At 43.4% G+C, this 23,218-nt stretch overlaps 8 protein-coding genes across 8 annotated transcripts; all 8 read right to left on the reverse strand.

The window, feature by feature from the left end:
* Positions 1-93: 93 nt before the first annotated feature.
* O0I10_008744 (uncharacterized protein) lies at positions 94-5,095 on the reverse strand (the record flags this gene model as incomplete). The annotated part of the gene is made up of 19 exons (XM_058488745.1): positions 94-222; positions 285-401; positions 468-755; positions 827-1,063; positions 1,122-1,304; positions 1,367-1,479; positions 1,545-1,600; positions 1,654-1,787; positions 1,855-2,010; positions 2,066-2,251; positions 2,303-2,467; positions 2,520-2,630; positions 2,697-2,810; positions 2,866-3,184; positions 3,249-3,342; positions 3,399-3,669; positions 3,735-4,388; positions 4,450-4,914; positions 4,991-5,095. The coding sequence occupies 19 exons, from the start codon at positions 5,093-5,095 to the stop codon at positions 94-96; spliced, it is 3,897 nt and encodes a 1,298-aa protein (XP_058340568.1).
* Positions 5,096-5,379: 284 nt separating this feature from the next.
* O0I10_008745 (uncharacterized protein) lies at positions 5,380-9,525 on the reverse strand (the record flags this gene model as incomplete). The annotated part of the gene is made up of 14 exons (XM_058488746.1): positions 5,380-5,753; positions 5,817-6,186; positions 6,246-6,508; positions 6,565-6,835; positions 6,898-7,094; positions 7,153-7,367; positions 7,428-7,769; positions 7,837-7,979; positions 8,046-8,222; positions 8,279-8,420; positions 8,496-8,807; positions 8,887-9,176; positions 9,251-9,359; positions 9,422-9,525. 14 exons carry the CDS (start codon positions 9,523-9,525, stop codon positions 5,380-5,382), a joined length of 3,309 nt encoding a protein of 1,102 aa, XP_058340569.1.
* Positions 9,526-9,781: 256 nt separating this feature from the next.
* Positions 9,782-11,124, reverse strand: O0I10_008746 (uncharacterized protein; the record flags this gene model as incomplete). The annotated part of the gene is made up of 6 exons (XM_058488747.1): positions 9,782-10,171; positions 10,246-10,407; positions 10,468-10,587; positions 10,646-10,747; positions 10,830-10,983; positions 11,045-11,124. The coding sequence occupies 6 exons, from the start codon at positions 11,122-11,124 to the stop codon at positions 9,782-9,784; spliced, it is 1,008 nt and encodes a 335-aa protein (XP_058340570.1).
* Positions 11,125-11,730: 606 nt separating this feature from the next.
* O0I10_008747 (pyrroline-5-carboxylate reductase) lies at positions 11,731-12,660 on the reverse strand (the record flags this gene model as incomplete). Its single annotated transcript, XM_058488748.1, has 2 exons — positions 11,731-11,996; positions 12,069-12,660. 2 exons carry the CDS (start codon positions 12,658-12,660, stop codon positions 11,731-11,733), a joined length of 858 nt encoding a protein of 285 aa, XP_058340571.1.
* A 333-nt stretch (positions 12,661-12,993) lies between these two features.
* On the reverse strand, positions 12,994-13,533 carry O0I10_008748 (uncharacterized protein; the record flags this gene model as incomplete). The annotated part of the gene is made up of 1 exon (XM_058488749.1): positions 12,994-13,533. One exon carries the CDS (start codon positions 13,531-13,533, stop codon positions 12,994-12,996), a length of 540 nt encoding a protein of 179 aa, XP_058340572.1.
* A 604-nt stretch (positions 13,534-14,137) lies between these two features.
* Positions 14,138-14,754, reverse strand: O0I10_008749 (uncharacterized protein; the record flags this gene model as incomplete). Its single annotated transcript, XM_058488750.1, has 2 exons — positions 14,138-14,640; positions 14,703-14,754. The coding sequence occupies 2 exons, from the start codon at positions 14,752-14,754 to the stop codon at positions 14,138-14,140; spliced, it is 555 nt and encodes a 184-aa protein (XP_058340573.1).
* A 1,106-nt stretch (positions 14,755-15,860) lies between these two features.
* Positions 15,861-18,756, reverse strand: O0I10_008750 (uncharacterized protein; the record flags this gene model as incomplete). The annotated part of the gene is made up of 8 exons (XM_058488751.1): positions 15,861-15,967; positions 16,033-16,189; positions 16,255-17,000; positions 17,060-17,954; positions 18,016-18,074; positions 18,134-18,275; positions 18,339-18,476; positions 18,607-18,756. 8 exons carry the CDS (start codon positions 18,754-18,756, stop codon positions 15,861-15,863), a joined length of 2,394 nt encoding a protein of 797 aa, XP_058340574.1.
* A 349-nt stretch (positions 18,757-19,105) lies between these two features.
* Positions 19,106-20,876, reverse strand: O0I10_008751 (uncharacterized protein; the record flags this gene model as incomplete). Its single annotated transcript, XM_058488752.1, has 5 exons — positions 19,106-19,519; positions 19,588-19,719; positions 19,781-19,850; positions 19,907-20,056; positions 20,119-20,876. 5 exons carry the CDS (start codon positions 20,874-20,876, stop codon positions 19,106-19,108), a joined length of 1,524 nt encoding a protein of 507 aa, XP_058340575.1.
* Between the last annotated feature and the right edge of the window lie 2,342 nt (positions 20,877-23,218).

Genomic DNA, 23,218 nt, shown 5'->3' on the forward strand with positions numbered 1-23,218 from the left:
CATATGCAATAAAGTGTAAATGATGTTCTTACAAATGCCATAACGGCTCGCTATATATATTTATTGCTTCTAACAACGTAATTTGCCTACAAGCTAATCTTCTGTTTTAGCTGCTACTTTCTTGGCCTTTGGCTTGGCAGGTGCTCTCTTTCGTTTGCGGGTGGTTGCACTTGCTAATGGCTTGGCTGCCTTTGCGATTTGTTCATCTTCTTCCAGAATTTCCTATAAAGAGAGCGTAAGAAAAAAAACAGAGCCTTCTACCACTACTTGTATTAAGCACATACCTCCCAACGCTCAAGAATGACCTTGAGATCCTTTCTCCAAAAGTCCTTGGGGTCGGTTGCTTTGATAGTTTCCACTTCTTTCAATTTCTCCTCACGTTGTCTCTTCAATTCTTCGACCTACATACATGACATGTCAATAAAAATCGCCCATACCAGCTATTGTGATGACCAGCTATACCCTACCTTCTTCATTGTAAAGCCACGAACGTTGATAGAGAACAAATAATCATAACCATCTGATCCTTGTTGTTGTTCGCTGGGTTGGCTTCCCTCATCATCGTCCTCAGTTGCCAATACATTGCGTTTCTTGAAAGGATAGATGCGTTTGAGACCATGCTTTTCAAAGTCGGCAATGACATCCTCCTCTGGTCGATTGATGTAATGCAACTTCTTGTCAATCACCAGCTCCATGAATCGTGCCTTGTTATCCAAACGCATAAACTGGTCCTCGAGAACACGAATCATGTAATCCTATATCAACATGCAATTGAGAATCTGATTCTAGAATATCAACCCCCCCACCACCATGGATTCTTACTTACCTTACGCTTCGAGTAGTATTCCAAACGCAGAGGATAGAATTCACGCATCACATCTTCTGGGCCGCTATAACGTTTCAGACGACCATCCTTGTCGAAGCAAACAATGTTGGTGGTGGCAATCGTTGATTGGATCTTGAGCGCCTTGAGAAGACCAATGTCCTCAGCCTTGTTCAAGTTGGTCTCATCAATTTGGACAGTGAATTCGATGGCACAATCGGTGGAGTTGTTGCTGTAATCCTATAAAAAAGGTGTTAGACTCATGACATTGCCATTGATGATGCAAGCAGGCACTTACCAAGATGTTGATTTCAGGCTTCTTACCCTCCTTGGGATCACGCATGGTTTCGAGGTTGTCTCTAAAGGTATCGGTCCACAAGCGTACTGGTAATTCTGTCACCTTGATGCTGCTATCTTCTTGAACGTTGGCAATGCCATTGCATGAATATCGACCTGCCATGGCTGTTGGTTCAATTGCTCCCTAAAAAAGGATTGCATGAGACAACATGTATAAATGCCTATGGAAAGCACCTAACTACCCACCCTGAATCCTCTAAACCATGGGTTCATTGGCTGAGGCTCTTCGCCATCCATCATTCGAAGAAGATTATCCACAATGTCTTTGGGATTGTAATTGGGAATGCTCGTACTCCAACCTGCAATGAAACATGACAACATGAGTACCATCCTACCAAGAACAAAAAGTGTGTCCTCATTTTACCTGTTCCGATACCATCTGCACCATTGACAAGCACCATTGGGATAACAGGCACGTACCTTTGATATATTGTGTTAGCCACTTTGAAGATCCACCAATGAAAACGACTTACCAGTTGGGTTCAATGGACTTGTTTTCTTCAATCAAGTAATCAAGGATATCATCATCATCGGGGTGGAAGATATGTCGAGTGATCTTTGATAGGCGCGTGAACAGATAACGGGGACTAGCAGCAGCTTTACCACCCTATGAATTGTAGTAGGCATGAATAAATATGTATCATATCATGGGCCATGAAAAAGATCTCTCTTACCTCATGTCGAGTACCAAATTGACCAGCGGGGACAAGCAAGTTGATGTTGTTGCTGCCAACGAAATCCTGGGCCATGTTAATAATGGTAGCTGCGACACTTGCTTCACCGTGATGATATTTGGTAACACCAGCCACGTGGTTAGCCAATTGAGCGACCTACAAAAAGAATCAGCACCTATGGACAATGAAAGTATGTACACCCTATTTTTACCTTGACTTCGGTATTCTTGGATCGTCGCATGGTGCCGAATAGAACTTTGCGTTGACCAGGCTTCAAACCATCCACCACGGAAGGAATGGATCGAATATTGTCCGCCATACTGAATAGCATAAGCTCTCGGTTGACAAAGTCAGAGATTTTGATCCGGTTGACGTTGTGGTCGATGTAAATATCAGGCTAAAATGATATATAAGTATGCATTATTGATCCCTGATATGTATAGCTTACCGAATAGCCAGTCAACCAATCCTTACGCTCACTGATCTTCTTTTTGCTGAATGCCATTTCGATCAACTTTCGGTCGTCTTGATCCACTGTCTGGAACTCCTTTCGGTGCAAGTCAAGGTTTGAAAAGTATTTGCGGGCGTCTGATCGATCGGAAGTACCCAAACCCTATCATCCAACGTAAGCAACAAATAAATAAAGAATAGGATGGTTGGTTTACCTTGAAGTACTTGGGTTCCCATTCATTGTTGCGATTGTTCTCCAAAGCCCATGCCTCATATTCAGGGATCGTAAAGAAAGGAATCTCTTCTTTGGTGCGCTTGTGTTTACACTGACAATGGGGAAATAAAAGGTTAGCATCAAGAAGCTTGTTCCATGATATCACTTTTTTTTTTACCTTGATAATGGGTGTGATGAACTCCAAAAGGAAACCAGGGATATCAAGGAGGGATGGGAACATTTCATCAATGAAATTGATAATGAGACCCTTGATGTGAGAGCCATCGTGATCCTATGATACCGTTGTTAAAATCATCCCAAACCTGAAATAATGCTTGTCATTGTACCTGATCCGTCATAATCATCAACTTGCCATATCGAAGCTCATCCACGCTGGTGTATGTTTTGCCGTGCTTCAAACCAATGATTTGCTTGATGTTGCTGATTTCTGCATTTCCCATGATTTGCTGGTTGCTGGCATCACGCACATTGAGAAGTTTACCACGAAGAGGGAATACGCCATATAAATCACGACCAACAACCGACAAACCACTGAGGACAAGGGCCTTGGCCGAATCACCTTCCGTCAAGATGAGTGTACAGTTCTTATTGTGGGGTCTCAAGCCGGCAAGGTTGGCGTCTTCGAGCTTGGGGATCTTGAGTCGACTAGATAGATACAAAGAAGATGAGATCATTTGAACGTATATGCATAGGAACATTTTCAACTTACCGAGACATTTGACCTCGATCTTGTTTAGCCATCTGCTCCTCTTCACGTGTACGGAATGACTTGATGATATTGTCAATGATACCCGACTTGGTCACTAAGGCATAATAATATGAGAATGAAATCCAAAACACAAGGAGGAGAGATCCTTACCATTCTTGATGAAAGCTTCACTTGGTTTATACGATGAGCCAAAGGAACTTGCACGGAGAGTCATATTTTCCTTGGTTTGCGAGTCGAAAGAAGGATTCTCAATGAGACAATTGATGAAGATGCAAATGTGATTCTTGACTTGGAAGGGCTTGATGTTTTTGCTGCCACATCCCTTTTGCACCGCAGGCATGATAGCTTTGACGATTTGATCCACAACATGATTGACGTGCACACCACCCTTGGCAGTACAAATGGAGTTGACAAAGCTGATCTACAAGAGAGAGAGGGGGGAAGAGTGAGCTGTGTGCACGACCATAATATTTCCATTGACTCTACCTGATTGAATTGACCATCGCTGACGGAAAAGCTCACTTGCCAACGATCCGATTCTGTGGCTGTGTCATGGACAATGGATTTCTTGTTCTCGGCTTGCTTGGTTTCAAGGACCTTGGTGTACAATTCTGCATACTTTGGGAATGATTTGATGGGAATTTTGGTGCCATTGAGATAAACCGAGACGCCTTGTACACAGCCTGCCAAGTCATACACACGCTTCTTGATCAATGCTTCAAAGTCCTCATCCATCTCCGTCAATTTGAACTTTGCCAAGTCTGGTTTGAATGAAATGCGCGTATATTCTTCACCACGCTTGTTGGATGTGACTCTGGGCTTTCCCTTCTTTGACATGTTGTCGTTGAATGTTTGTCGATACTTGAGCTCGCGCTCTTTGTCGGCTGTCTCAACAATGAATTCGGTGCTGAAAATGTTGCACAACTTGGCACCATAACCGTTGCGACCACCCGTCACCTTTTTTTGATTGTCGTCATAGTTGGAAGATGTCAACAAGTGTCCAAAGATCAATTCGGGTACGTAGACGTTCTCCTCCTTGTGCATCGTCACAGGAATACCACGGCCATTGTTGTACACTGAAATCAAGTTGGATTCTCGATCGATCAAGACTTTGATGGTGTTCATTGTAGGATCACGAATCTACATGTGATAAAAAGGTTAACATGATTCATGCATATATAGGCATCACGTGATCATTTACCTTGTTATCAGCTGCATTGACCAAGATTTCATCCACAATCTTGTACAAGCCAGGGACATACTTGATCTTGCGTCGCTTGATAAGATCTTCATCCGAATCATAGACCCACATCTCCTGCTCCTCAAGCTCGATGGATCCAACGTAGGTGTCAGGACGTAACAAGATGTGTTCAAGCTGAGTCTTTTTCTTGTAAATCTCCTCAATCGTACGCTCCTCATAATCGCCTTTGGGTTTGGATGATGCTTTTGATGCTGTTGGTGCTGGAGACTTGTTTTCATCAGAAGGAGTGGCCTCTTTCATCGTGATATCGCCATCTGCATCCGTGCCTCTCGACTTTGCTGCTGCCTCTTTCATCATCACATCGATCCCTTTAGCTTTGCTTTTGCTGCTGGCTGCTGTCTTTTTGGGTGCTGCTGGTGCTTTGGGCTTGGCAGCCTTCTTGGGAGTGGCAGATGTCGTCTTGGTCTACATCGTTTGATGGAATGACACGCGATGAGTGATCTATGCAGGTAAAAAGGGGATCGTGTCCATGTAGACCTACCTTTTTACGTGGACTTTCTTCCTCTTCTTCAGGAGCGTAATCAGACTCGGCATCGGACTCGATAAAGTCGTTGTCGGATTCGAAATCGTCGTCAGAGATGGTCATTGTTGAGTTTTATCAAAGAAAGTGAGAGGTAAAAGGACAACCAAAGTCAAAAGAACGAAAAGGGGAATTGGTCGGTCAAATCACGGTTCGCGCTCACTTAGACCCAGCCACTTAATTTACGCGTTTAGGTACGCCACACTTGACCTATTGAATCACATGGTTCCAGGTCCCAGTTTTCCCTCTTTTGTGTCACACCATTTGTTGTTTCTCCCTTATAATGAATGCATCGACATGCACACGTACACATACACATATAGACATTTAATGAGGGTAATACTTGAAAACTATCGACTATTTGCTAGCTCCTCGATAATAGTTTGTAGCTTGTCCACATCACAGGGAAGTAAACTGCCTCCATTGTTGCCTTTGACTACCATTTCCTTCTCCATGTAAGATAGCTGTAGAAAACTTTCTATCAAATCGCCATCTATAAAGTTGTGCGAGTCTGCCTTTCGTATTCCATTTTGAAACATTCTCCAAACACGATGCTCCAAGTTGCCAATGCTGGGTCGAATATTTAAAATGTTCTGCTGCACCACCGCTAAGAATTCGTATTGATCTTGTTCCAAAGGTGTGATCGCTCCAATAGATCCTCCAACCGTACCATACAATAATCTGCCAGTGTCCCCAATATCAGAGGGTTGCCGTGATATAGAGCCTATAATGAACACACATGTTATTTCATCCATGCCAACACATACATACATACATTGCTTCTTACCTTGCTTAATGCAATTAACAAGCTCGCCAAGATGATATTCTCCTACAATTTCCAATCGTCTTGCATCTTCGGACATTTGTCGAAGGATAAAAAAGTTGTAACTGGAATCAGCACCGAGATAGAGATCCTCTCTTAGTATCTTGACCGTTTGCATGTAATTCGGGTTGTAATCGCTCGCCACCTTTTTCAGTCGTCGTTCAGCAGAATCATCAGGCTTGATGATACTCATGGAGTGGATCATATCGCCAACCAGGAGTATGTCGTTACGGGTATCCAAGCTGAGAGCAATCATATTCGCATGAAGCTTTGGAGCCAGCCTAAGCTTCTTTCCACTATCTTCATCTTGTTTGAAACTCTCTAAAAAGTACAGCTGAAAAGATGCGTCATGAGCTTGTGAGGCTGAAACGTGTGTATTCCATGTGTCCTTACCGATCCATTCACCGACATGATGATAGAGCCAAGATAGGGCCTCATGCTGTATACTACGCCAGCAACATTCGCTGCATCCAATAGCTTGTATTCGTAATTGGGCATCACTTGAAAAGCAAGTACACGTCCTGGAAGCTGATCCTTATCCTGCTCACTGACAATGGCTGTTCCAACAAAGACCACCTCCGATTCAAGTTCTGCCATGTATATAGAGCACATGCTTTCCACCACTTCGTGTTGAAGAAGATTATAAGCGCTCAACTCTATCCCCAATTCGTGAGCCATATAGCATAAAAAGTCACTAATTCAGGATGCTTACCTTGAAGCGTACGAGCGTCGAATATCCGTAACCACCCTGTATATGATTCAGAGCCATCATCAATGTTACGCTTGACAGTGGATGTTCCAACAGCAATGGTCTTTGTCTCCTCATGGTATAGCACTCGGCGAGCTGTCTCATTCTCAAGGGGCACCTTTGTGATATGCAGCTTTCGTACAGGGTTGATACGACCAAAAACAAGACTTTTGTCGGTAGCGACAATGACACCTTGATGGATCGGATTATTAAATTCCTTGCAGCCTCGAATCTCCTATACATCGGCACTTGTTGATATCATTCCAAGGTAACAATACTTGTACCAAATCAGCATACCTGCAAATTTACGCCCGAAAAAGTAAGTCTGTTGTTCTCACTGGTGATCATGGTAGGTCGATCCGATGCCGCAAATATGCAAGGGCGACCATTGTGCATCAGCTTGTGGAGGAAAACACTGTGGGTGCCCAATGTAAGCTGCTTTCTGTCAACGAGACCTTTCTTTCCAAGACGATAATACACCAGCTGGCCATCACCTTTTTAAATAGTGTCAGTGATCACCGACGTACACAAATCCTCTTTAACACAACTTACCCAGAGTCAGCAGCAAATATTGTACATGTTCGAGTTCGGCAAGGACGACTGAACGAGGCACCAGGGTCTCAGTGAACGTGTCTTGGGCAACTTTGGATAGATCGGGTAACCGAAGCACTTGTACATGTTGTCCACCCCATAGACCAACAGCCACGTAGCTTTTCTCAAAATGACTTATATCCAAGCATGAGATTTCATGATCCAGCACCTTTGACCTATGTAATAGGTCACTTTTTAGTACCATAGGTGACATCAAATATCCAAATAAAACTTACTCATCATATACCAAGCGATTATTTTTGACCTCAATGTATAGCAATTCACCACGCCCAGAAGAAAGGACACATTGCATTCGATTCACAGCAGCCACCGTGATGACTTGATCTGGAGCTGGTCGCCATTCATCCAATAACGCACCCTTTGGCTCATTTTCCACCAATCTCACACCTGATGGCGTCACGTGAATGATGATGTTGTCGACTTGATCAATCGCCAAGGTTGACTCCTCCATCTTAAGTGCTGAGAACTCTGATAATTCCTCCACAATATCCGTCCCAGGCTCAATGTAAAGGATACGCGTACCATGCACAGTGGAAATCACCATCGTATTATCAATGCTATAGAGGGTAGGAGATGAGTGAGCAAGCCCAAAGTGCCTACTACGTATGTATGTATGCATCTTACCTTGAATCCCCTTTTTGCTTTAACGTCCAAACACCCTTGATCCCTGGCATCAAAAGCTCCGTTTTTGGTAAAAATCCAACACCATCTTGAACCATGCGTAGGGATCCATTATTGTCTGCTCCTGAACAACACACCATTGTTTGCTATATAACCACCTTTGTCAGGTTGTGTTGTTGATAGCAATGAAATCGACCACCATCATCACTTACTCTTCCTTGCTTGTCCAAGTCAAACAAACAAAAATCCACAATCGGTGCCAAGCTTAAGAGTTCATCCAACACGGTGATCGGCTTGCTGTCCAACTTGATCAAGGTTGAATCTGCTTGTGCGGAGCCAAGGAACAGACGATCATTCGGTAACGGCACAATAGCTGATGCTCTCACCGCCTACATAGATGGATGAGATCAAATTGCGAAAAAAATAGGGGGCATCTTTTTTTTACCATGCCAAGGGACTCCAATGCAATGCGAACAGCCGTGCCATTTGTGTTGAACCATATACGTAAAACATACAAAACACGTGACGTATCACTCAGGAAGCATTGTATACTGTTTTCCTCCTCGCCCATGGTAAACTCGCTATGTCTAAAATACGTATCCATGTGAGTGAGTGAGTGGGAGGGAAAATGTAACCATGGAGACCACTCTAACAATACATACGCTGTCATGATGGTGAAATTGATACTCGTAGATTTTGAGTTTTGCGGTGCTCTCTTGTCGTGGCAAGTGATGATACTATCGCTGATGACGCAAAAGCCAAAGTAAGGAGCTGGCATGGGAAGGAGCAGATAATCGCTGTCACGTGCATTGGATGTATATCCCAATGCTTGCTCATTGATCGATTTGATTTTCAGGTTGAGTTGATATGTCTTGATGAAACGTCGTTTTCTCTCGTTGGCGTATAGGACGGCAATGGTCGGTTCGGGTTCATTGTCGAGAGCAACCAAGGATAAAATCAAAAATTCGTCGATCCTTAACATACATGAGGAATGATCATCATCATCATCATCAGCCAATGCTACTTTTTTTTCGTCATTGTATCTATACATACCTGATTGCAAAGGGCTCTGGACGTAAGGTATTCACGGCTTTTGCTTTGCCTTTGCCGGAAGGAGTAGGAGCGATAGGAAAGACATGTAATAAACCCGAATAAATACTTGCTACCACAAGATTGCGCTCTCGGCCGATCGTTCTCACAAAGATATCATCAGCCAATCGAGCAGGATGATGACCTGGATGACCATGTTGTTCGGTGATGATGGTTGACTGGATCGGGTCGTAACTTAGGATACAATAGCGGCCTTGGTCTGTAAAGATGAACAACGAGCACGTATCGCGACCCTGAACACACACACACACACGCCATAACGTTAGCACGTGATCCCTGCTTTGTATCCATAGCTTGACAAGTTTACCTGCATTTGACAAGTCTCCAACGCCTCGATCCTTCCGTACAAGTTGAATTGATAGACCAATGACAATAAATCGTTCTCAATGTTGTATACTTCGACAAAAGTCTCCTTGCTAGAATCGCTACGTTAGACAACTTTTTCTCAACCAAGCCATGGAGGGGGAAGTGAACATACCTGACGATCAAGTCGATTCTATCTTTGACGATAAAGTTGCCCTTGACAGCTGCATTGACTGCAGTAGGAGCTTGAGCCGATGCTACATAGTTGAATGTGCTCATGGACGATCGTTTCAGCAGGAAAACTGCTCCGCATGCACCACCATAAAGTTCCTGCTACACACGCTCTGTGTTTTAAATTACCTTGGAGCCGAGTTGCTATTAGGATATAATGATAATGCAGATGCCGGATTTATTTGATTAGTGGTTGGTATACAAGTAAAAGATCGATGAGATGTAAATGAAGATGTTGTTGAATGATTCTAATGTAAGATGATGATGATGATGAATGAAGGTGGGGGTGGGGGAATCTTCTAATCTATGCAATTATCTTTGGGTTGGTGGAGGAGGGTGCTATATCAGTGACATGGCTCGTTTTCAACTTGATGAGAACACCTTTGCTAAATTCAAAGACCAAAAAGTAGGCTGCACTTGCTGGTGCTGCTTTCAACAAGCCCGGGATCAATCCTTTGTATAAAGCCCCCACGCCTTCTGTTTTGACAACCGTGCTCATACAAGAGAAGATCGATGTCTTTGCATATTGTGGAATGGATGAAATGATGTAACCGTTTCGATGGGGTCCTTGCACTTGTAATCGCTTCCTTATCACATCCAAGGGATATACACCCGTTTTACTCAAAGCACCTGCTATTGATCCTGCCACTGCTGTATGCGAGAGCTTGTTGTTGGAGCTAATATAACCTTCATCCTATAAACACGACGTATGTGTCAATCATAATGCGTGATACCACGCACACACAAAGAAAAGAGAAACAAACATACCCGTAACCATTCAAAGGACGTGCATAAAAGATCATAGCTGAGAAACATCAATCCCATGTATGGCATGATTTGGGTGAGTGATGGCCAAAGTCCACGGTAGAATCCACGAACACCTTCATTCTTGTAGATGTCACCAATAGCATATCCCACGCTTGTATAAATCTACATGCTTCACTTGTCAATCGCTCGTATCCATCACCCCATCCATTTACCACTTTTTACCTTGGTATCCCCTTGAATAGCAAACCTTGTACGTAACAAGTCAAATGGATAGGTGGCAGTGGTAGCAAAACTTCCCGCTAGCATACCGCAAACAAATGCTCGAGGCGATGACGAGAGAGGCTAAGACAAAGATATCAATACATTCCTTTCAGGGGGAAAATTGCCAACCAACACCTACCGTATCGTTCATAAGGTTGTCCAGATGATGATATGCGAATAGCTGTGATACGCCATATGTCATGTACAAATAAACGGCTGACATGTTGCCCTTGAAGAAACCCTGCAGCAGTAACCGGATGCATTGATAAGCATTCATTGTTTGAAACCATCCTCCCCCCTACTCCAACCAGTTTTCATTATACCTTGACCCCTTCCTCAGCTGCAATCAATCTAAAGGATTGGATAACACCTTGGTACTTTGCGTCTTTGGCCGTAGCAACTTGCGAGAATCCAGATCGTGGCACCGATTCCACTTGAAGACGAATTTTCACCACGTCAATGGGGCTGACAGCAAACCTAGATTGCCATTCAACTCAATAAACGCCATCAGAAGACCCCGTTTGTAGTTCATCGTTACCTAGCAATCATGCCTGCTAGACCACCACAGAGAGCCGTCTCCACGGGTGAAAGGTCAGAGTTTGTAATATGGGAAGACATACAAAAAAATGAGGAGTAAAAGCCGGGAACGGTCGGGATTAAGAGGGTGTATCTTTCTGGTAATTTCAGGAACTCCAATGCTGGTGGTCTCTTTCGGCCACGCTTTACAGCGTCCTTTTTTGGATTCTCACTACTGTAGACTAGCCATCCATTAATTATGTCATTTCTCAATCCTGATTCGTTCAATAAAGACCATTACTCCAACCCCTTTCCTCGATTGGATGACAATGACAACAATCAAATGATACGCACTATGCTTGATTTGGTCATGCATGGATACAGTAGCAACGTGCACTAGAGGTGCTACAGGTTTCCCAGGCAACAGGGGTTACGTTTATCCGTAAAAAAGACCAATCGACCCTGCTAACTTGAGCTCTTTTATAAAGATTGCTTGTTTAGAAACAAGTAAATGCCATGGAAGTACGTCTTCAACGAAGAGCACATAGACCCATTCATTATGATTCATGAAGCAAATGCATTAAGTGATGGTGTATTTGATATAATATCAACGAAGCTTCTATGATACATATACATGTAGTAATATGATGGCAAGGGATGAAGTATGTTGATGTCTATGCGATATTATGTGATGAATTGGATGATGGCTTAGTCATCGGATCCCATTTCGTTTGCAAGCTCATGTCCACGGTTTTCAGCAGCCATCACACCATCGCGAATGATTTGACGAATATTACCAGCTTCCATAGTCTTCAATGCAGCTTCAGTAGTACCATTGGGAGATGTAACTTTTTGTCTCAGGGTAGCCAAATCATCATCGGATAATTGTGCCATACGTCCTGCACCCACACATGTTTGCATCACAAGGGCTTCTGCTACCTCGGGAGATAAACCAGATTCGACACCAGCTGCCTCTATTGAGATGATGAAAAGAAGAATGAATCAATAATGTGATCACGTGTAGTGATATTCTTCCAATGACTTACTCATCGCTTCCATGAATAAGAAAAAGTAAGCGGGTCCACTACCGCTGATACCAGTGACCGTGTCGATATGTTTTTCCTCCTCAACCCAAACCACTTCCTTTCCAATCGACTTTAGGATCGCTTCGGCAGTAGCGCGTTGTGAATCGCTCACGGCATCGGTTGCATAAAGGCCTGCAGCACCTTCGCCAATAAGAGCAGGGGTGTTTGGCATGCATCGAACAACGGCGGTGGAGGCGTTCTTGCTATTGATCCATCGTTGGATATCAGAGGTGCGGATACCAGCGGCAATGGAAATGATGAGAATATTGGGATCTTGTACTTGGAGTGCTTGAACCACTTTACGCATCACCTGGGGTTTGACAGCAAGCACCACAACATCAGCACCTTCAATGCATGCATTATTGTCAGAGCCATAGCTGACAGCTTTGGGGAATTTGTTGCACATGTATTCGCAACGCTCCTTGACAGGTTCCGAGAAACGTAAACAACCCAGTTGTGAAGTAGCTCGCTTGGCGTATAAACCACCTAGGATAGCTTCGGCCATATTGCCAGCACCAATAAACGCAATCACGGGTTGATCTTGAGATGCCATTTTGAAACGTGCGATCGAGTGAGGGAAGAGAAAAAGAGGAAAAAAGAAACCAAAATTATTCGAGATGATCTCTCTCGCTGGTTGTTATCAGTCATTCAAAACCTCCACCTCCTCCTCGTCCCCCGCTTTGTTACACACAACGCATGCAACCCTTTTCCAGTCACCACCACTTTTTGTTCTCCAATCACCATGGATACATGATAAACCAAGAATGGATATATTGATTCAAACCATACAAGGACATTTACCATCATTCATTCAAATACAAAAAGAAAACGATTGTATTCATCTACATACATGCTGGTGTGTATCTGTACCAAAAGAGTGGATGACTCATTCTGATGTGTTTTTGCTGCTGCCCTTGGAAGCCTCTAAATCTGGCATTCTTAGGATGATCCTGCTTTCATTCTTGGCGTGTTCTCGAATCATTTTCAATACTTGGTTGTCTTGGAGACGGTCTGGGATGGTTTTTTTGTCGGTTGCATAGTAGAAAATATCCCAATCAGGTTCATCAAGTAACTTGTCATATTGTTCAAGCTGCTCCATTGTAAAACCTTCCAAGTGCTCGGTTGCAAAGGTGGATAATAACAAATCGGTCTCCAGGATACCACGTTTACGTGATTGATATCTCAAACGTGCACGCTTCTTGTCGATACTTTCGTTGGGTCGTGGAATGGGAGGAAGGTTGGGGTATGGCGTCTCAAGCTCCATTTGAGGTGCATGTCGAATGCCGAGGTCTGGATAAGGATCTTCACTCTTGCGCGTACGTAACAACGTGGTCGTCGATAAGCATCGAATGTTTCTTGTCGAATGCTGCATGCATAGCATGCCACCTCGTTGTGCAATGCCTCGAAGCGAGTGTGCTAAATTCATGTGTGCGTGTGTGTGTGTTGTGTTTGTGTGAGTGACAAGTGGTCCCGGCAAAATGATAAACGGCTTTGATTATTCAACTGGCGGTTTTGATTGGCCACGCCGTGCTGGGGTCTCCCCCACTACTATCGCCTTTATGCAAATGAAAAAGAAAAGAACTATCATTGATTGGTAATGGGCGTCCACCTACCTGTAACTTTGTTGGCTGCAATAATGCCATAGACGATTAAGGTGACAGCATGATAGCATGGCGATTTTATTACCGTCCATGCAATGCAGTGGTAGATGTTACTGCATGCATATTTATCTACACCACAGCTTAATGCTGCCTGTGCTTGCAAAAGGATTTCCCTCACACACTTCATCATGCAGACTTTACAAGAAACATTGGCATTGAAAGATGCCCTTTTCCCTTGCCATCCCATTAAAGTGCTGCTTGTACGACATTGCTTTGAATTCCTTTACACAATGCTTGAGATTATCCATCCAATGTTTTGCCAAACCGATTAGGCTTTATTTCATGATACGACGAGGGTGCACTGATTGATCTTGAGTCTTTCACAGAAAGAGAAAAAGAAAGGGGTGAATGATTGAATAGTATCTTGACCTAGGCGGCTTGAAAAAGACCATAGGCGTGGTAAGCTGACGAAAAGGCATGATCAACACGGTTGTAATAGTCTTGGGCTCGGTCTTTATCTTTATCAGGTGTAGCTGCGAGTAGCTCTTGCTCCAAATAGTAGGTCTTGAGGAACATGTCGTGGATGTCCTTCGTCACCACAGGGGTAAGCTTTGGCACGGAATCAAATTCAGGCTTCTTTTGGACTACAGTATCCATCAAGTTTTCAATAATGGGAACTAGGGAATGATAGGAAGTCATGATGGGGCCGCTTAAAAGGACGGATGCTTTCTCTCCTCGAAAATCGCAATTCTCTCTTGCTTCTTGGATACGCTGCTCGACCTCTTGCTCAAGTTCTTGGACTTTTTGAAATCCATCATAGTTATCATGAGGTTCCCAGCGTGAAATGTCGATGCGTAGATGGTCCATATCGGGACCAATGTCAGCAATGTTGGAGGCACAATGAAGGTGTGGGTCACTAGGGGCGGCAAAAGCTATAAAGTATACCAATAGATAATGAGGACAATGAAATTCTCGTATTATTGTACATGCTTACCGATAGCAGCGATTGCAACAAGAGTAACGAAAATCAAAGATTGATATTGCATTGTGTTTTTGTTAATGATAATGGTGGTGATGATGATGGTGGGATCTTGAATCAATCATTCAAGCTGTTTAAATACAGTACCATTTTGGCCGGTAGACACTTGTTGTTATGGTGGTGTGAACATATGGCATTATGCCGAGTCAATCACGTACCAGCCTCTTGACGCATTTAAGATGCAAGAGACGCCGTATGTACAGAATGACTCTTTTCACGGCTATCCATTTGATTTACGGATTTAAGCTATACAATAGGAAAGATCATGCGAAAGGGCTGTAGTATGACTGAAGCGTGTCAAGGAATTTTAGCGGTCAATGCATCTTAAAGGTGTTGTGGAACTTCAACTGCAATAGTACGTGGTTGAGTTGAAAAGGATTGTTGTGCACAAAGGTAAAAGCCCAGGTGCTTAACATGGGTTGGCAAGAAGGAATGATGGTGTCATTGTTGCATGATTTGCAGGGTCCATTACAGGGTCTTCTACATTCTAGTACCTTTCCTTCTTATGCACATGCATTGTAGTCCAGTTGATTCTATAGCTGAATGTTCTCTGGTTTCCTTTCCATTTTCACTTGCATAGTGCGAAGATCATTGTGTTGTACAAGTGTCATGCTAATATACAAACGGTGTCAATATGGCAGCCACATGTACAACGAGCCACAACAACTAGCAGTGACACTGCCACACATATTATTTTGCATTATTGGTCAACATCGTAACGTTAGACGATTCGCTTCTTCCCAATTACTTTTTCCATCAAAGAGCTTAGTAGCCAGCAGGTACATATTGACAGCCAGCGCTTTGTTAGGAATGGCCGCATACATACATACACATCCTGCAACCACACATCCTTTCCAATAAGATTGGTCATCCCTCAAGCATGTCAAGTATGTATGTACCACCTCCCCCTTAAAAATCCCCCATCCTCGTGAACTCTTCCGCTAAAAGCATCCATGTTTCGGCAAAAAGTCCAGCACAAGTTTAAATGAGAATCGCTTTACATACATAATTCAAGAATGATTGTGTACTCGTGGTATTCGTGTGTGTGTGTGTGTGTGTGTGTGTGTGTGTGTGTGTGTGTGTGTCAAGAAAGTAATGTCAAATGATGTTATACTACTGATATTGATCATATTGGTGCATGCCACTGTCCAATGCTTTGGCCCGTTCGAGATCCTTCTTTTTACGTAATACAGTTATCCTGCTTCGGATGGAATCGATAACTACGAAGGTTATGACCGTAAGGAAAGATGTCCAATAATAGAACAAAAAAGAAAGGGGTACGTACACTTGTTGATGATACGGCGGTCATCATCTTCAATTTGGGTGTCATCATCCGGTGTTACTTCCAATATGGCCTCCAGCATCCAAATAGCAGTTTGGTAATCGTGCTCACATCCAGGAATGTTTTCACCGACCAACTCGTATACTGCAGCTGCTCGACTCTATAAACGATCACCGCATATGATTAGTAACATGCTTGTCCCTCTATTTTTCACCTTTCCCTTACCATTTCCAAGGCTCGATCATAAAGAAGCTTTTCAACACATGCACCTGCTGTTATTTGTGAATCACCATGGCATTTGCTGCCAGCAAAGGACGCCCTGTCAAGACATTCGTTGAAACGTTCTCGCATCCATTGAACAGCATCATTGAGTCGTACTGAAGCGATACGAGTGGTATCATCCAAGAGTTGATTCCAATAATGACGAGCTGTATTCATGCCCAATTCCAAGAGTGATAAGGACTTGATGTATAAGACCATAGCTTCTTCTGCAACAAGCGCTTCGTTTGATGATAACCGTCCTTGCACCAATTGATCGTATTTGCCATCCGCAAAACATGCCACTGCATGGGCCATGCATGCTGCTCTTTCAATCGTCTTCATTGTTTGTCGTTCTTGTGCATCCATAACGCCTTGATTGCCATCCATGGTAAGGAATCCACGTGGTGAGCCACTCATGGTGTGTTGATGTAATCGGCTGAGCTTGGGTGGTGAATTGCCTGCGCCAAACAAACGCACAGAGGCCATGGACGCCATTGAAAGCGCTCTTGCTAATGCCGAGCCTGCCGAACCACTACTTACTTTGCGTTCTCGCGTCACAGCATACGGTGGCGTTGAGCCTGTTGATGAGGGTGATGGTAAAGGTTGCTCAGTGGATGTTCTTCGTGGAATAGGAATATGACGTTGTTGCTGTGTTGCCAAGGTATTATTGTTGTTGCCATGCGATTCGGTTCGTGGTGATGCGCCAAGTTCTAGAATAATGATTACATGTAAACACCTTGGATACCGTAGCCCAATGTTCATAACTTACCATCTGCAAATTGGTTGGTCTCAATGATACGTCGATCCAATACAACATAATCGTTTAATACATCCTCATCCGCTCGTGCAGGCTGATTGCGTCGTTGTTGTGTATCATCCATCCATGTATGTGTTGTATGTTGATCAGATCGTGGTGTTGTTGATAAACGATCATCATGACGTGTCCTTGACAAGTGGGGTCGTTGTTGATCAGAAGGTGTATGTCTTTTCCAATCAGTGTAAGAAGGCCGTGAATGAGGTGGAGTTGCATGGGTCATTGTTGTAGGCGGTGTAGGTGGTTGTTGAGGAGGAGATTGAGCAAATGGTGGTGGTTCATATGACATGTCATGGTGTATCGGTGAACGTGGAATATCATGTGACATGCGTCGATGACGAGTAGTAGTTGTAGTGCTGCGAGAGGATGAAGAAGAAGGTCTTGGTGGTGGAGGAGGTGATGGTGATGATGGTGATGGAGGGCTGTTGGTGATGGCTGGATGCATAAAAAACTCTTCAAATGAAATACGTTCAACAGGATTCTTCTTGAGTAGCTTTCGGATCAAATCCTTGATATCATTGCCAATCGGTGCAACAGCAGCATCCGCCTTTTCATCTGGAAAGCGAATACGATCCTCATTCTCATTGATTTTTTTCAATAACTCGATGTGGTTTTGTGCTCTGAAAGGTGGTCTCCCAGTGACAACTTCATATAAAACAGCACCAACGCTCCATAAATCCGCCTTCGCATCATATTTCAGACCTGATAAGATCTCAGGACCCATATATAACGGTGATCCACACATGGTATCGGCCAGACTTGCATTGGGTAGATTACGAGCAAAGCCAAAGTCAGCCACCTTGAGTAATGGGACATCATCTTGATCATTGGGTGGTATCAACAAAAGGTTCTTGAATACATGTATGTGTGAGTGATAAGGTGAAAAGGGATGATTTGGGCGGTTGGCTTACCTGAGGTTTAATGTCACGATGAACAAGATTATGGGAGCGGAGGAATTTAAGGGCGTCAGCTGAATTCAGCATTGATTAGTCCGCATGCATGATGAATCAGTTGGCCACAACAACTTACCTAGCTGCTTGAGAAAATGACGAACAAAGTGTTCAGAAAGACCTCCTCTCGTTCCTTTACTCGGTCGTTTCCTCTTGATGTATTGTGCAAGATCACCCATAGAACAATATTCCATAACAAGATAGATATGGCCTTCCGTCTTCTGCTCATTGTTGTTGTTCTTGTATTAATAAAGAACCCTATTCATTCATTTCTATACACATACCTGGCATTCAATCAATCCAACAATATGAGGATGATGCACCGTCTTGAGAATGTTTATCTCGGACTCGAGGTTCACTTGAAGCTTCTTGGTCAACTTGTTACGCAGCACTGCTTTGATTGCCACGACTTGTCCCGTTATCTATTATAGTCATTATTAGTATCGTCTCTTTCCTTCTTGTTGTGCACTGTTCAGCTGCTTAATGCATACGCATTGAGACAGGTCTCTCTCGCAATGGGTGGGTGGTTATCAATGAGGGGCGGAGACTTGCCTTATGCTGTGCTTTGTACACTGTTGCGAAGGAACCTTGGCCGATCTTTGACAATAGGACATAGTCGCCTACGAGTCGTTCATTCGTTTCTTGCTTATCCAATGTCGTCATTGTTGCCGGTGATGGAGCACTGTTGTCATGTTCAGGCATGGGGGGAATATTTGTAGTATGCTGATAAGAGGTATGGGTAGAGAAAGCGAGTTTGAGTGAAAGAGTGTGTGAGTGAGTGTAAAGAGAGAGAGACGACAGCTGTGTGATGATGGTTTTAGAGTCCGCCGCATATATAATAGACACACCACCTCCATTGATGATCACCCTGTACACATAGGACCCTATTACTTTTCCTAACGACAACTTGTTCACTTGTCACCATACAACACATATTCAAAAAGGGGAAAAGATGGAATAAAAAAGTGCCTTTTCATGAAACATATATATGTACATTGTTGTTGGTATTTAGCAGGCTGCTGATACTACTGCTATATGATATAATTTACATTTATCCTCGGGTCTCGCCACCAATCCCTCCTAATTCAAAGTACTTGTCTTGGAAACCAGCCAAGATATCGTCAAAGTTGGTCAAACTGATCTCTGGCTCATTTTGAAACTGAGTGAAATCCATGCATGCTCTACCACCTGGTGCAATATAAAAGACCGGACTCAGCCATGTGTTGCCACGGCTATTGGTGTATCGCTTAATTTCTTGCCATGGCCTCTCTGATGGTGGATCGCCTTGCATGAAATGGTTCTTGTCTGTAATCTTCATCAAATTGGCATGCACAAAGATGGGCTTGTCTTCGGAATAAATGTCATCCGTATACTGCAACATGGTGTGTCCACAAAAACGTCCTTCCACTGTCGAGCCTCCCATGCCTAGAAATACTTGTACCATGTGATACGGTGCATGCAATGCCTATACATCACATGTTTAGATACGTACCCTTATGTCATCTCTGCTGTTGCCAATTCACTTTTACGTACCTTCCATGCAAATTTAAATGTATCCTTGTCGCCATTCAGGAATTGGAAATACAAGTCGTGATTCTTTTGCATGTACCAGGCCAGCTGCAATGGGCGCCATGCACGCTTCTTGTCAATAACCATTTGTCCAGACTACATGTTGCCATTTTCATCAGCACACATTATAGCATAGATGACCCTTTCATTTCCATACCTCTTGCTCCCATTCATCCTTACAAGACACTTGTAGAATATCAAAGATGCTATTGTCTGTATGCGTTTTCCTATTACCACACATGTTAAGTACATGAGCAAAATGGATCATCCTCAAGTCACATACCAGAAATCAGGCCAAAACAATGCACCCGTATTCTTATAGCCCTTGGTGTCAAAAAGAAAAGCAGGGTTGATAGTGGGCGAGTTATCCGAATCCATATACAAGACTTCTTGGAAACGTGAATTGATGATGGCAGCTGCCTTGATTTGAAATCTATATATACAAAGGTATGATGATGAATGGTATTGTATTAACGATTTCCTTGCTATACTTACTGTTTCTCGGCATTGGTACGCTCACCCATTGGCCTTGGTAATGTGCTGTCAGCCAAATCGCGAGGTGTGGCACCATACTCCTCAAGTTGTTTCTTTATTTCATTGGATGGATGTTCATCAGGTAAATGCCATATCTCCACCGGCAAGTTGCATGATAAATGGAATCGCAGTAACTTGATTGCTGTCAGGGCTCGGTCAAAGGTGTCACGATTCCCTGCCACAAGCACAATACCACGTCCATGAAAGTGGTATTCGTCAGAGTCGGTGTTGGCTTCATTGTCGGTAGCCATAAATTGCTTCCATGCGTTACGATATTGTTCGATACTTGCGCTATCGAGGCTTTGCCAAAAGTTGAGATGTGCTCTTGTATGGTTTGGATCCACGTTACGGTTGACTTGAGTGTCACACGTTTTGCTGCTTTCATTATCATGATCATTATCGTCGTCGTCGTCGTTATGAGTGGCAGGGGTTTGCTCAGCAACAGCTGCCGTTGTCGTTACTATAGGCGTGTTGATTGTGTCATCGTAATGAGATTCATCGTCATTATTTATTGTTTCTGCTGTAGGTTGAGTATGGGTGATGGTGTTGCTGTCAGCGTGTACGTCTGAAAAAGACACGTCGTCCAAAGGCGAAGCACTTTTATCATGACCCATCGAATGCAATACAGCATACATGAGCACCAGATAAAGCACCACGCCCAAAGTAAGTAATCGGTTGCGTAGTTTCCCTGCTCCTTTGAAGGGTGGTGTTAATGGCATGGTAGTGGTAGTGGTAGTGGTGGTGGTATGGGTGAAAGAAAAAGGAAACAATGACCAATTGGTTTGTCCGTGGAACCTAAAAAAAAGCGATCGACCCGCAATGTTTCACAGGGCTTGGCAAAAGGATCGTCATCCATATCCCTATCTCCCCTTTCAAACCCCGGTGATTGCTTAGGCCAAGATGGCTTAATCAATCACAGGGCCGAGTATATCTTTACAACGTGCACTTTTTCATTCTCAAGGAGAAAAACTGCAGCCGATGGATAGTATATGAAAATAGTTACTTTTGCTTTGCTGATGAAGAGATCCTCAAGAGCAACATCCTTACGTTATGACATATGGGGTTAGCTCGGCTGAGCCAGTATAAATAAATAAGATGCATACAAGTAAATGTGTTATGAGGATTGCTACCAAATGTCTTTCCAAGAACTTAATAGTCTACTATGTAGCAGAGGACCACCCTTTATTGCTCCCTCCCAAAGAAAAAAGAATGACTATTTAATGTGTCGTGAGCTACTAGATGAGGCCTATGGAACAACTTTATAAAAAGTAGTAGAAGCTATCAATGTAAAAAGAAAATCAAGCATTTATCTGGTTCTTGCAATACTTAAAGATGAGAAGTTTAGCATCTTCTGAGCGCACAGCATCCATAGCCATATCCCTAGCTGTCTTCAATTGCTGTAGTAAGGTGCTCTGTAATGCAGGGTTGGTATACATCCATAAGCTGATTTGCGTGAGAAACAATAGGTTGATCCATCCAAACGTAGACGATTTCACAAATCCTTTCTGATAAGCTGGTTTGGCTGGTGCTGGAGGGGTTGGATCCATCCCAAGGGCACTGAGATATAATCGTCGTATAAAATCCACCTGTACATTACCAGATCCAAAAGGTTCATCATGCTTAATATCATACAAGTCCTTCATGGGTAACGCTACAAGTCGTGCTGCTTCGCATAATTCTTCCTGTGAACTCGATTCGTTGGGCTCAAGACTACGTGCACATCGATAGGCAATGATCAGCTTGATCCGAACCGGTAACTTTTTGGCGTATTGTTGTAGATGTTGGATGGCTGCAGCTCGTCCTTTGAGTTGTATTTCGAGTTGCGCTGCTGTATCGAATATCTCGGGTGCCAGAGCTTCCACATCCAATCCTTTTCGAAGCAAAGTCAATGTGCCCGCCTTCTTGTAACACTCGATATGAGCCAAAAAGTTGAGTAATGTATGCCAGACTCCCATCAACAATGGCCGCTTGGTATGATTGCCTCTCGCCTTTTTCCCAAAAAGACGCACCATGGACAATAAGAGATTGGCCGTTCCAATTTGTTCGGATCGTGTTAATGGTGCTTCTGCCACAGCTGCTGCCCAATTAATCGTAAACATTGGTTTGTTGGATGCCCCCTTTCCTGCTGCAATGCTGGTGTATCGTCGCATAATCGATTCGGGTGCCGTATCAAAGATGTAGTAATACACAATCGACATCCATACAATATATAAATCATGATCATCCAGGTATATGTTCTGCGATATCTTATCAAGAGCAATGGGTTCCACAGTATCCTGATTGATAATATTGTTGCCTTCCGTAACAAGCTGAAGAGTCCAATTCAAGCCATGTCGACGTAATGTTTGAAGAAGCGTATCTGTTGTCGTCCCAGAAAGCTCACTCAAATCCGAACCTAACATTGATCCATTACTACCTTGATCATCCTCATTATCAATAGACTTACTCGTATCACCATCTTGTATGGACATTGCTTTACGTTTTAGATCCTGCAAGGTTTGGGTTGCTTTTCCAATCCAGTCATTGGCCGATTCATTTGCCATCCATTCTTCTGTCGTTGGTGGAATATCGAGTTTGATGTCAAGAGGTGAATCCAAGGGAGATCTTGTGTCAGTAGGTGTTTGTATATTACTCTAAATATATGCAACATGTCAATGAATCGAATGCACTCATCCATAATGAAGCTTAACTTACCTTTCTTAAAAGCACAGAATCAAATGATAATGTAAATCCATCCACTGTTACCAGTCGTATAGGTTGTTGTGGTGTTCTTCGTGCATGGCGTTCATTGTTACTCGCCTTGTCATCATGAGTGAGTCGAAGCTTTATAAGATCTTCCACATCTCCAAGGTAGGTTGCCAGCTTCATACCATCAACAATAGGGGTCACCGCTGAAGAAAGAGTTGGGCTTGGAGGTGCTGGACGTTGTCGTGGACGATATGATATGCTTGGTAGTTTATCATTGATCGTTGATATTGATGGAGGTGGCGAAGACGATGACTTTGATTTTGATGATGGTGCTGGTGGAGGTGGAGGAGGAGGTGGTGGCGGAGGAGGTGGT

This window comes from Lichtheimia ornata (genome assembly GCF_029851405.1).
Source record: "Lichtheimia ornata isolate CBS 291.66 chromosome Unknown scaffold00047, whole genome shotgun sequence".
Taxonomy (NCBI): domain Eukaryota; kingdom Fungi; phylum Mucoromycota; class Mucoromycetes; order Mucorales; family Lichtheimiaceae; genus Lichtheimia; species Lichtheimia ornata.